The 14,209-nt window shown below is 35.7% G+C and overlaps 1 protein-coding gene across 2 annotated transcripts in view; it reads left to right on the top strand.

Annotated features, from left to right (window-relative positions):
• The window catches only part of WDR72 (WD repeat domain 72), a 122,708-nt gene that overhangs the window by 60,429 nt on the left and 48,070 nt on the right, over nucleotides 1-14,209 (top strand). For both annotated transcript variants that reach the window (XM_075100332.1, XM_075100333.1), the window contains 3 exons: nucleotides 4,221-4,312; nucleotides 7,272-7,354; nucleotides 13,686-13,797. In XM_075100332.1, the coding sequence (XP_074956433.1) occupies nucleotides 4,221-4,312; nucleotides 7,272-7,354; nucleotides 13,686-13,797 (287 nt within the window). The remainder of the gene's footprint in view (nucleotides 1-4,220; nucleotides 4,313-7,271; nucleotides 7,355-13,685; nucleotides 13,798-14,209) is intronic.

The raw sequence follows: 14,209 nt of genomic DNA on the forward strand, positions 1-14,209 counted from the left end.
TTTTCCAGAGGTTGCTCTTTTCCTTGCAGTTTAAACTAAGTAGAATAATGAGGTCTTTTCAGGCACATTTTGAGACATGCATTAGCACATTTGTTCTGTTTTAACTTCCACTCTCTGAGCAATATAATTTCTTTACCATAAAGCCCTTGGCTCCACAGATAAATAAAACATGAGAGACAAGAACAGTCTGTCCTAGTTACGCTATTTGAAGTACAGCACCCCCAACTAATAGCGGTAGCTACTGGGCATGAATACCTCATCAGCCCTTCTGTTGTGAGAACCATTCCAAGTAATATTTATGTTACTCAAAACAAATTTATTGACTAAATGCTTTTTCAGCATTAAAGGAAAAATAACATGGTCGACATTATTTGACCAAGCCAAATGCAGCATACTAATCAGGCAATGGATATTGTCTACAGACTTCAGTTGTGCAGCAAACCTAGGTTGGTCTGTATTTAGTATTTCAAGGACTTTTAACTTCAGTGTTGGTGATGCTATGGCCCAGGGCCAAGAAGGGGGACAAATTACTGATCCTGATGCTGCAAATATCTGTGCATCCTATAAAGCTGTAGACATTCAGCATATCGCAAGAGAGATGCACCATCCCAGAGGACGCACATTTCTCAGTTACTTTTACTGCTAATCACACTGCCTACTGGTCCATATTCAACACGAGCTCTTATATGAAAGGTTGTTTCCAGAATTGCAACTTGAATGTGAATTCCTTTCCATGGAAGAAAGGACTTTATGCTTGTATTGAGTCACATAGTAAGAAAGACGTTGTGTAACTGAAGTTAGTCATCATACCAGAATCAGTTTTTCTAGACATACACGTTCTGGCTTTGGAACATCTCTCCCATAAAATTATAGGTATTAAAGTTGTTGCAAGAAAAAATGCACACATTTTTGGTGGAGACTGTACTATATAAAGTTTTCTCCAGGAAATGTAAAGCCATAAAAGCATACAAATTTTTGTACAAAACATAGGAAGAAAAATTGCCATAAATTTTGGTAACAAAAAAGTTATGGATTATATTCAAAGACTCTGAAATGCTTTATTTGGGATTTTGACATGGTTTGTTTTGGATTATCTCTTCTTCCAGAGATTAATAGTATACCTATTTATAGCTGTCTTGTAGCTAAGTTTTAATTTGGTACCATTTGTGATGCTCTAACATGTGCTATTGCCTCCCTATGACCTCATCTGGATAAGAGCATTTGAGTTGTATCCATTTAATTTTTTCTTGGATTTCTTTTGTTTGGGGTGGGTTTGGTGTTTTTCCTGAGCTCCATATTTTCCTTGAGTTCCTAAGCAGCAACTGAAAGTACTATGGGTCTGTACAGAGACAACACACAGTTCTTTTTCCCGGATGTACTTGCACACTCTTGCCTACTTTTGAGGCTGTACTTTCTTTGTTCTTCATCTCTCACACACCTGGACATTTTCTTCTTTACTGATGGTGCAGGAAGTTTTTTTCTCATTGTGGCTACCTTCCAACAACAGTTTCAGAACTTTACACATCAGTCATAATTGCCTCCCCCCTCCCCACCACCCCACCACCACCCCCACCCCCCCGGGTTAATAACGATAAGAACAACTGAGATAAGTAAAGGATTTCATCCTGTTTCCTAACCTCTGTAAAGCTGCAAATGATGTCCCACCGCAGTCAAGAACCATCATTTTAACATATACTCAAAGTTGTGAGGGTAGAAACAATGAGACAAGGTTACTGTGTCAGCATTAGTATGATAAGTGGATTAGAGCCCAGGAAAGAATTTCACACTTCAGATACTTCTTTTTAAAGAAAAAATACCAAACAAAACCAAACCAAACCCAACTGATTCCATAAATTATGTACTTTGGTGTAGTAATGTTATCTTTGTGTCTGAGTATTGAAGGCATAGTTTTGCTGTCTGAAATTGCTAACAATCTATCTATACTTTCTGTATTGCATCAAAACCAGTTACATGTATGCAAAGTTATCTCCTCCTCTCCAACTAGAGAAAAGCACCTTTCCTGTGAAGTTTCCCTTCCCTCTCCCTAGTAATAAGCATAGCATGAATAGGACTTGGCCTATTTGCCATGATCTTAGGATTCAGCCTTCATTTCACCTCTTCCTCTTGCAAATAATCGGCGCCTGAATGAACTATTGTAATCTGTGTTCATTCATTAAATGTGTTTATGATTTATCCTTATTCATAATTTCATCTGTATTCAGGGTTGGAAGGAGTTTTCTTTGTTATGATGAGCTGTTAAAATAATATACTTTTGCCTAATTAAAGGTTTGAAAGAAACCAAGCAAATGCTGTTTTGTCTAGTTTACTTTCTAAAAGTACAGTATGTAGCCACACCTTTTTGAGCAGCTGGTTTAGCTAAACTACAAAAAAACCCTATGTATTGATTTCTAATTCGCCACAGCATTTGCAGGAGTTAGTAGGACAGCTTTCACAGCTTGTGAGAGTCCTGTTCTCCTAAGTATTACTGCAGTACAAAAAACACTTACTAATTCAGTTACTAATATGAAAGAGAAAATGCATTCTGATTTCCCTTCAGTAGCTTATCTGTCAGCAGAGCCATGAGTGTTTCTCTATCCTGTGAAAGCTTACTTTCTATTAGTGCACTGGCACAAGCTCCAATGCTTTTAAATTTTTAAATTAAAAATAGGAGAAAGACTATCTGAACAGATTATTTTGGGATTAGGACACTTGCTTAATGTGTATTCAGGTGATATTCATAGTTCTACTTATTTTGATGCTGGAGACTGGACTTGTATATTTATTCCTTGCAATGCAGTGTAGTGTCTAACTACTGGTTCAGTAATGGTTTTGGGATTCCAGCTTTCTTCTGTTACTGTTGGCCTAGTTTGCATATAGCAATGAAATATTCATTGGTGTGTAAGGAGAATTATTTTAATGTCCGTTAACTATGGCCTTGATCTGGGGAATGTGATAATAAAGTTTAGATCCCTGTTCTTTGGCGCATAAGATGATTTTGCTGTTATGGGAGAGTTAAAAGAATGTCTTTTTTTTTAAATATGATACACACAAACATATACATACTGCTAATCTGGAGAGTCAGAACTGGAGAAATGCATTTGGTCAATTCATAGACTATTGGGTATTTTTGGATAAGTCTGTTATTCTCATTTTGAGTAGAAATTCTGTCTTTGTCTCTGTGTGTTTATATATATGTTTCTGCTTAAGCCATGGGTTTGACAGATCATCATTCCCCACTGAAAAACATTTGGTTGAAAAAAACCTGTTGACTAGTTGCTATCATAAGTTTTCAGCTTGTGTTTTGGGTCTCTTTCAGGTTATAGTTTTTTGCAACTTGACCTGGTCTGTGAAAATAAAGGCACCTGCAGTAAAATGTGTCAGGTTATAAAAGTAAGACAGAAGCAGGAAGAAGATACTAAGAAAAGATCTTCAAAGAATTTGTTTCCTCCTGCCTTTTGAGCTTTGTGTCTGTAACTAAAAGCTCTCAAGCTGAAAGCTTACAGAGTTTAGTATTGCAAAGCTTTTGAAATATTCTCACTTACTGTTGATTGTAGTGAACTTTAAAGGTGAAATATATTGTTTTAAAATTACTCCTAAACATACTTTGTGCGGGGTCACTATAGCCAATTTATTTAAAAGAAATAGTGCATGGGTTTGGAGACATTTTTCACTTCCTTTCCCCTCCATCCATATCCTTTATCTTCAAGGGTTATGTTACTGAGTGAGTCAGTGACAAAGTACTGAAGAGCAGTAGATATACACACTAGTCTCCTAAATTGTAGCCATCTACTGAAATCCCAAGTATTGCAATAATATTCTAAATCATTTAACACTGAAAAAATGGAAACCTATAAAATAAAGCTTCTGGTTTCCCTTGAACTTTTTTCCTATGTAATAGAAAAAGCAGCATAAGTCCTTTGGGAAAATGGTATTTTGATTCAGTACTTCGCATATGACTTTGTTTCTTTAATACATCATAAAAGTTAACTATAGTAAGTTTTGAGCCAAATGGAAGGTGTACTGTTTAGTACCTTTGTGTTTATGTGAATGTTTCAATACCAAGTTGTGGGCAAAAGAATACAAGCGACTTTTGAGGAGAAAATAAATTATGGTTGATAGTAATTGATAACAGAGTATTCCTCTTTAAAAAAACCTACCTTAAGACATAAGATTTTTGTTAGTATGTTCAGGTTTAGTTCAATAGTTTCATATTCTTTTAGTCCACAGAAATCAGAAACTGTACATGAAAAATGGCGAAATATAGAAGCAGTAACACCTTCATTTCCCAGTTTTTCTGGAGAGTTACCAAGCAGTAAGTATATGGAGGAGTGGCAATATTAACTTTTAAGTGTGGGGGTGGTTTTGCATGCTTTTTGTTGCTAAAATAAATCATTTAATAATGAAAAAAAAAATTATACTTTTCAGCTTCAGACAGGTCTATTTTGCAAATACAGAAATGGGGTTATTCTGTTTTCTTCTGTGAATGTTATAAAATATGTAAATAAAGTGTTGACTGTTAAGTAATACTGGAATCAAGGAATTTTTTTCCTGTGATGGCAAAACATTCAGCCAAGTTTCTAAAGATATTTTCTAGCAATCTTAAAAACAGAAATGTAATAAGGCAAACACTGTTGTCTCCCCCCTCCCCCAACTCCCTCATCACCATTATGTGCCCAATAATATATACAACCCTTCAAGCAAACTGTTGCCTTAGTAATACAGGAGTCACCTTGACTGTTCAATAAAGTCCTTAGACTTTTGGCTTAGGGCGGAATAAGGTAATCGCTTCATGTTAATGTCCCACAGGCAGTTGTTTGCCAATATTGGCTTTGCAAGCCACTCTATTTTTACAGATGCAACTAACCAAAAAATGTTTAAATAAAAACCTAAATAGAATATGGATATTTGTCAGTATATATTCCCTAACAAAAATAGTGTTCCTGTTACAGATTAAGTCCTCTCTAGATGGGTAACAAAAATTCTTTCAAGTTAAATCTTGGCCCTCTGCTATGTAAATAAGCCTTAATATCCCCTTCTAAAATCGGTTTGTAGTGTACCTTTCCTTCTCTGACACATACAAATGTGCCATAAGTGTAGAACTTACAATGACAGGAGAAATGCCTGTTGGAAGAAAGAGGTGGAACATTAAATCAAGTGACCATAGTAAATAAGTAGATGAAAGGCATGGAAATGGTGAAAAGATGACTAAAATGTTTGTGGACATAAAAATAGTTTTACTGAGTAACCTAAAACTTCTCGGGTAAAGTCATATTGAATATCTCCTAGTTCACACTGTTGTTTGGATCTGCAAATTAAAATCTTGTCTGAGACTTGCAGATATCTCAGACATTTTATGAATGACCTGTTCTTTAGCATCAAAGACGCACTGGACAGCAGAATAAGCAATGTTAAATCTTGATTCTGCTGACATTTCTGGACTTTTCTATATATATTTACATGTGTGCAGAGATATGGGAACAAAACCAAATTAAAACAGGAGTCTTTAATGCTTTTTTGCATACATGGGCATAAAATTGAAGTACTGCAACAGAGGACAAGGCTAGATGATAGGTACTGTATTGGCTGTACTACACTGGATCAATGGGGACGCATGCTGAAAGACCATTTTGTGATTAGACCCAAATAGTCTCACCTTAGGTCTTGAGTCACTAAGAACTATAAAGGCTATTAATTCAAGTTGGCATTGCTTAAGTCTTTCCTCACGTCCAAAATTTTGAAGAGCTGGTTCTATTCCACAGGATTTCCCCTCAGGGGAATTTCAACTGCAAACTAAGTAGGTTCATACTAAAGAAATTAGCTGTAAACTGGAGAGGAAGGTTTTAAATAATAACGCTGAGTTTTGACACAGCGAAGTTTCCATTATGGCAGAAAAAAGGAAAAAAGCAAAATTTGTCCTGATATATAAAGAAATCACATAAAATGTGAATTAAAATGTGAGAGGTTTACCTCGTTATCATCAGTTCTGCCTCTTTCATTTTGCCATCCCTTTTTATGTTTTCATATTAGCCTTTACATTTTGTTTTATGGTATGTGTCATGTCAGCTATGAGAGAGGATAAAATATTTGCTCTTACCCCATCTTTCTCTAAAATGATATTAAATGCTCTAGTTTTCTTTTTTCCTTTTTCCTTTTTCATTCTCCCTTTTCTGATCATACTTATGTGTATGTTTGTATACATGTTTATACATAACATTAGATATCAACATAGTTACATTTTTATGGTCACTTGCTGAATAGCATACTGCTCCCATTCAGACTACACTAGTGTGCCCTCTTCACCTGGCAATGTGCAGGTACTTACGTGATTTTTGGGTTGAGTTTTTTTGTTTGTTTTTCAAGCTTTAGTCTTTGCTGCAGGAATCCAATATTTAAGTGAATGACTATGCTTTGCGTGATCAGGATACTTGTGAACTTTGGTGTTACTGAAACATTTACAGTTGCTACTTACAATTCAGTTTCCTCTTCTCAAGACATGATATGGTACTGGTAATCAGATTCTTGCGTCAATTCAAAGGATTATGCAACCAATTTACCCGACTTACATGTCTGCAACAAACATTTTAGTAAAGTACTGAGATGTCAAATTTGTCTATTGAAGTCCAAATGAGAAGTAGTGGACTAAACCGGCACAGCTGGCAGTTCAAACTGTACCCTGCTATGAAAATAATCTGAAAAAATCAGGATGGGTAGTAATAAAATTCACGTGCAAATCCATAAATGCAACATCTCTTTTGACTGCAACCGTAACTGGTGAGTCACTAGCTATTTGACATCTTGACCACACACCAGTATTGTTGCCCCGTAGCAGAAAAGTAAATCAGATAGAACTGTAACTATACAAAATGTTATTAAATGTATTTTTGCATAGACTGTACTATTGTTTTAAAAGTGAAGAAACACATATTCGTGTAGCTTTAAATTTACATAACAAAATCCACAGTTAAGTAGTCCAAATCGGAAAGTATTCACAATACCTTTAGAAAATTATGATGAAAACATACTCTGTGGGATACCAGAGCTCTGTTTAAAAAAAAAAAAAAAGACTAATCCAATTTAGAATAAGTGTTCAAACAATATATTTCCTGAACACTTTATGCTTATTGCATATTGACGAAAACACATTCTAAGAAATTATGCTTTTTCAGGTCTTTTCAGGTATGTTGCTGAAGTCAAAAATTAAAAATTTTAAATATCTCTTTGCAGTGTCCTATGTATATTATCAGCTCATAACTTATGTATGTGTTTTTCAGGTGAAAGTAGATATTATTCCCCAGACTTTGGGAGTGTTTCATTGCTGAAACTCATTTGTTGTTGGAGTGACCAATCTATAAAGGTAGGAAATAGCCTGTGTCAGTTGTTGAAATGTAATTCTTACATAATATTGGCTATAATGTAGTATTTGGAATCTATAATGTCACATACTAGTTATGGATTTATGATGAAATTATTACATAAATCATGCCATTCAGATCTATGGAAAGCAGGTTATTATTTCAGTATGAAGTATGCTACTCATGAAGCTATTTTGCTTTAAAGTACATGTTTAGATACAGAAAAGTAGCTGTCCTACTAGTCTTTAATCTAGGTGATCTTGTTCATAGTATGTGTTTAAAAAATGAGTTACCAGTTCTCTAACAACCAGATGTCACTTAAATTGCAAATGCTGTTTTATGCTCCAGGAAAATAAAGACCAAAATAAGGGTGGTGTCATATACCAATAAATTATTATCAAAGAAACAGAAAATGCCTTCTTAAAGGGATAAATAATTAATCCCAAGTGCTTATTTATTAGAACACTCTTCAAGAATAATTTAGAGAAGTTGCTAAGGGTTCCTAGACTAGATGAAGCTCATGCCTCTTATTAGTGAAGAATCTGATATCTTCAGAGATAAATTACTGTTTCTTGAGAGATGACAGGTAACTGTGAAGTAGTCTGAACAGTGAAATCTAGAGACCATTTTTCATTTTGGAAATATGCATTTAAATGAAGTTGTGCGGTTGCTTGAGTGACTTAATGTTAGGGAGGACAAAACTCAAGACAGTATACCATGACCGCAAGGGATTCTACTCCAGAAAAGGGAAATAGCTGTTACAAGTTTATTTTATGATGTTACTTTTAAAATTGACCACAACCCTGTGCTGCGTTTCAAGTGCAAAGAATATTTTCCAGAGCTGAGGTGTACAGCGGTACTTCAGTGATAGTCCCCTCTTCTATTAGACAGACAGTAATTGTTTCTGCAAGTGTTCATATTCAATTGAAGTCAACATTTTATCTTGAGCTTATTATAGTGGTTTATTATATACCCATGTCTGCACATCTTCCGTATGATTTCAGCATTCTTCCCTCACAAACTGTTCCCCTTTCTCTTACAATATGATTTTTTTCCTTTTTTTGAATCCTTTTAATAAAAAAATTGAATATAGGACCTCAGTTTCAATAGCTGCCATTGTCATGTGAAATCCATATAATCCCTTGCTCACATGGTCAGCCACTGAAACTCTTTATAGGAGTAGAGTTGTATAGCCATGAAATTTGTATTTGTAGCATAGCTGATTATGTGAGATCTATGTATTTGTATTTTCCAATTAATGTAGTGACTGATCAGTTTATACCATGATAATGGTCTTATCTACCACAGGAGGGTAGTGTGCAGGAAGGTAAGGTGTGGAACAAGCTGCCTCACACCTTTCTTAATCTCAAAAGACTTGAAATTTAAGATACTGAATTGTCAAGTACTGCAAATACCATGCTGTCAATGTTTCTCAAATGTTGTCACTATTCAGACACAGCTTTGTAGTTGCAATAAGCTTGGTTAACCTCTTATGTAGTAAAGATTTTGGGTTGTTGCAGCCAAACTGCCATAAACGTTTTAACATTCAAGTAATTTGTGATGTTGACAATAGGTGTGGGTACTCAGCAACCAGTGATTTATACAAAATTATAGGTTTTGTTGATAGTAGGGTGGCTTTGTTAAACCTTTCTTTATCCAAACACAGATTTATGGCCAATTTATTGATCGCAAGCAGCAAGCAACCAGATTAAGCACTCATGTACATTAACCCAAAACATCGCTAGATACCCATTTTAAAAACATTTTTGTTGTTGTTATCTGCAGTGGAGGATACTGAGTCTCAGACCCAAAGGACTTGCCATTTATTGATACCTCCTCTCCTTACAGTACTGTAACAGATTCTGTGCAAACAAGGAAACTGAAAAAACCTGCTGCAAATGATTGATCAGGGGTCTACCAACTTGTTGAAGGGCTGAGGAAGGTCTTTTTCTGTCTTAAAATTTAAAAATGTATATATTTAAAAATATTTTTCTAGGTTTCTTTCCCCCAGATGATTCTGAAAGAAAGGTCATCTTCATGTGTTTTGCTATTCTTTCAGATAAAATATAGCTTGTTGTTGCCACACTCCCATCCCACCCAGAAATTACTTAAGCCTTCTCATCTTTTCAGATAGATTAAAAAAAAAAATGCCCTGAAACATTTAATATGATGAAAAAGTAGTTACATTTCTGCCCTTAATTCTCCTTACTCTCTATTTAAGATTGCCTGTTCTTCAGTTATATCTGTGGTAGGTATTTGGTTATATTTCAATTTTTTTTGAATACTACTGCTATATTTATTGCTGTTTTAGGGAACCTTTTTGGTTGAAAGGGTGAATGTTAAAATAAAACTTTAAAAGTTAACATAATAGTCCCAACTGTAGTGTAATCAAAATGTTTTGTCTGTTGCTGACTCTAGCAGATATAAGGATTTTTTTTCCACTAGAAGGACTTCTTTGATAATTACTTCCTTGCTCTTCATGCCTCCTTAGTCTTCAAATGATAGGTGTTGAAATGCCTTCTCCCTGTACTCCCTATATTCAGGCATTTCAAGAGGAAGAATACAATATGAAATAAGTTACTTCCTTTTTTCCTGCTCTAAGATCTTTTTTTAAATCTCATTGATTGAAGTTAGTTCTTGTTGGGTTGACTTTCCTGAAGACTGAAGTCCTTTATCTCTTCACAAAATGACTATAGACAAGTAAGCTTCCTTCTACAATATTTCTTACTCCCTGAGCTGGACAACCAGTTGTAAAACAGAGTAAATGACCGTGTCTCCATAGATGCCTTCCCGTTTTCAGTGCTAATCTCGACAAAGTAGTCAGTAGTTCCACTAACAAAATGTTAAGTGTATAGTCTTCATATCTGTAGTCAAGTATTTTAGTTATGTGACGACACTCGGGCAGTCTCTCATACTCAGAGGGTGCCCATCAGTCCATGGGGCTTCGGCAGTTTGCCTCTCTGTTATGTACAGCAGTATCATGGTTCTGTGGTGTGACATACCTGTATAGAAATAGCTGAGCTTCATCAGATTTATTACTAATGCCTTCACAATCTGTTGGAGTCATACATCTGTTCCTCCTAGTCCTGAGCTATCTGGACATGAGCCAGCTCTAAACTTGCACTGGTCCTGGTGTATAATCCCAAGTAATAAGACCTTGTTAGAATTTGGATGTATTAATTTAGAAGCATCATCAGAAATTCAGCATACGTTTAGGTCCTGATTTGGAAGTCCTCCACTGCCATCCTGATGTTGCATTATTCCTTTTCTGTACAAGAAAGTCTGTACCCTCTATTATCAGCTACCAATTTAACAGTCTCCCCTTGGAAAACTGTTGATGCCATACTTAGATTTCTGACATAAACATCTGGATGAAGAATGTAGTTGCTTTAGCCTCCCTCTTCCACCGGTGGAAAATGCTAAACACTGTGAAGGGACTGCTGAGATTTTAGGAGGAATGAATCATCTCAGGACTTTCTCTTCTCTTTCTGTTGATTCCTGCAGTGCACCTGTAATTTTTTCCTTTCAGTTACTTCATTTACATTAATACCTAAAATAAGATGGGATGAACCTGAGATATATTACAAAGGGCTTTACTTCTAAAGAATAAACCACTTCAGATAAGGCTATTGTGGAGAGTAGTAATGATAAACTAGTACCTTCTTTATTAATGCCCAAGTTTACAGTAATTTCTCTAACAAGCTCTGAATGCATTTGCTTTTACAGTGTTTGACGCTATCTGAAGCCAACTGACTTCAGTACAAGTGTCTAGATGACTCTCCTTACAGGTAGTATCCAGAATTAGAAGAGAGCAAACTGGATAATACAAGTCTGGTGTTTTGATCTGTATGTTTTTGCTCCCCAATGGGACTGTTATGGAGGCATCTGGGAGGCAGCTTCTGCAAGGTGCAGCCCTGTAGAGGTTATGGCCTGAACAATAACCAGGAGTGATGTGTGTTGTCTTCTCTCCTTAGACCCACTCATTATAAAGAGAATAGTAATCCTTGGAAGTAACTGATAAAGCATAGAAAGGAAAGCCCGTATAACTCAGTATAGGTGTAACAGTACAGCTTGCCTAAACTTTTGTTCACTTGTCCTTTTGAATAGTTCTCTAGTATGGCTACTGCAGAGTCAAAATTACCTTTTGCTCCTTAATATCTGTATTTATAGTTAGACATGTGCTATTTACACTTTCTCAGGCATAGCAGAAGCATAATTTCTGTCATATTTCACAATCCCAACTAAAAAGCAGCTCTACAACAGTGATTATAATTATGGGGGGGGAAAAAATGAACACACATATTAGCAGTCAACAAGACAACCAATATATATGTAATCCAGAAGGACGCTAAAGTAGAAACTATCCGAGAAAATGAAAGGTGCTCATGTAGATTCGTGTTAGAAACAAGCAAAGCTGCTGGAGATTTTTAAACTCTGTGATAATGATAGATGTGGTACAGGAATTCTTGGGGAAGATGCAGTGAAAGGACAAAATTAAACATGTGAAACTACACTGAGCACTGTGGAAATGCAGATTCAAAAAAGTGGTAGACAAGTAGCATACAGAGATGTACAGGTGCCTCTACAATATGTGCCATTTGCTACAGTTGTTTATTTCATTTTAAGATGTTAGAGGAAATTACATGTTACAAATGCTGCCTGGCTAGCATACACAGCAGTGGTACAGGTAATAAATATCTGATCCAGATTAGTGACAGGTTCTTAGCAGATCAGAACACCATGAAAAGCACATGGTGTATGGAGTTATTTTTTGTACCTCTGTAAGAATTGGGGTTTTTTTTCAAAAATTTTCCTGGGACAATGACAGCATGTCTGTGATTCCCTTTTTCTTAATTATTGTAGATATACTGCCAGAGTCTGCTGTGAAGTCAGGTTCTGTAAACCCCAAAGCTCAGGGTTATATGGATGTGAGGAATTGGAAACTGCCTTTGGCTTCCCCTGTAAAATAAAGTGCTATTATAACAAGATGAAGGTTTGTGCTGTGTTAAAACACACAGGGCTGGGTTCACTTGTTGTGAACTTTCACACTGTGGACCTGACGATGGTATGCTTGTCTACAATAAAGGATTTTGTCACAAAGGACACCTACAGCCTTTGTTCTGCTTAATCATTTGAATTTACAAGGGCAGCTAGATATGTGACCGAGGACAGCCCACAAATTCACTGTACTTGATTAGTGAGATGAAACTGTCTCTCTTCCAGGCAGTTTGAGGGAGTCTGCATATCAGCTTCAATTCATATTAAACTTAAATACTTTTCAATAGATTGTTTATCATATAAACAGAAAATGTTTATAATATAAACATATTTAAATTCATATTTAAGTTGAGGTGGAATACGCTGTCCTGAAAACTTTAGATTCTGTCTTTCAGGAAATTTCTTGTACTTGAGAATTAATACCTTCCTGAGGGGGAAAAATTGTATTTATTTTCTGAAGGAAATACCAAACGAGGAGAAGGTATGCATGCTTCCATTCTGCACCATGCTGAAATTTAGACTGAGTAGGGATAGGAAAGTTTGGGTCCATTGTGTAAGGTCTTCACATGCTTTGGAAACATCTTAGGTCTTCAGACTTTCCCAGTCTTCCTCGGGCTTCGCTGCTAAAGTAAAGGAAGGTAATAACTCCATCATACTGTATCCACACTGCATTGTCTTAACACCCCTATGTGGTGCATCAGCTATTGCAAGTGACATTTATAGGCTGTTCATAATTCTGGCAGATGTTCCTTTTGGATAAAAGGAGTTTGAGGAATGGTATTTCTCTTTGTGTTAGACAAAAACGTACTGTATTACTGTATTTGAGCTAGACGAATAGAGGATCACCACGAATAAAACATTCTTTAAGCTTTTCAGGGAGAGGCTAGACAACAAAAACTCTAAAAAAGTCAAAATACAAGGTCCTGACTGAGTCTATGAAGCATTTTTGCCCACATCATAGAAAAAAAATTAAGATACGTCTTATTAGCTGTTATCACCACATACTTTACTAATGTAAATTGTCATATGCCCTGGAAATCAAGGAAGCAGCAGATGAATGATTCTGGTTTTGAGATTAAAGAAAATGAGTGTTTAATTAGTGGGAGGCAGTCATGACTGACAACTTGCACCGTTTTATTGCTATCCAATTACCATTTATTTCTTAATATGTATGTAGAGACACGATTATCACTGTCTGAAAGATATTAAGTGTTGACTTTCTAATGACATTCACTGGAACAATCTTAAAACTTTGTACTAGTTAAAACTGTCAAATGCTTAGACAAATAATTGAAGTACTGATATCATCCAAATAATAACTTGAATTTATGACAGATTATTGAGGCAATGCAAGCGGTGCTGCTGGCAGAAGTTCAAAGGATTATGAATACCTTGAGAAAGACAGCAATCTGCAGAGAGCCATTGGCCGCAGTAGAGAATGGAAATGGTAAGTTACAGACCCTGCCAAAGACTGAGGAGAGGGATTTCCAATACATTAAAAAAATATTTCTTTGCCATGTGGGTGGAAAATTTATTGGTATATTCTTTTAGGAGAACCTTCTCTAGTACTTAGAACAAGTTAGGAGTATGAGTTCATAATACATTATTTCTGTGTAAGACAAGCCAAACGGCGTATTTCTGACCTTATCAGGCTATGCATTTTCTCATACGATTGTCAAAGAGTTAAAGGACTTTCCCACTCTCTCATAATCTGTGAACATTAAAGAAGAAAAGTTTCTTTGATTGTATGATAGTTCTGGTATTGCAAATACATTTGCAAATAAAGGCAGGCAGTGTGTTTGAAATAGAATCAGTAAATCATACCGAAAAGAAATTTTACAAATTTATGTTTTCAATGA

Source organism: Phalacrocorax aristotelis, chromosome 7 (genome assembly GCF_949628215.1).
Source record: "Phalacrocorax aristotelis chromosome 7, bGulAri2.1, whole genome shotgun sequence".
NCBI classification, from domain to species: Eukaryota; Metazoa; Chordata; class Aves; order Suliformes; family Phalacrocoracidae; genus Phalacrocorax; species Phalacrocorax aristotelis.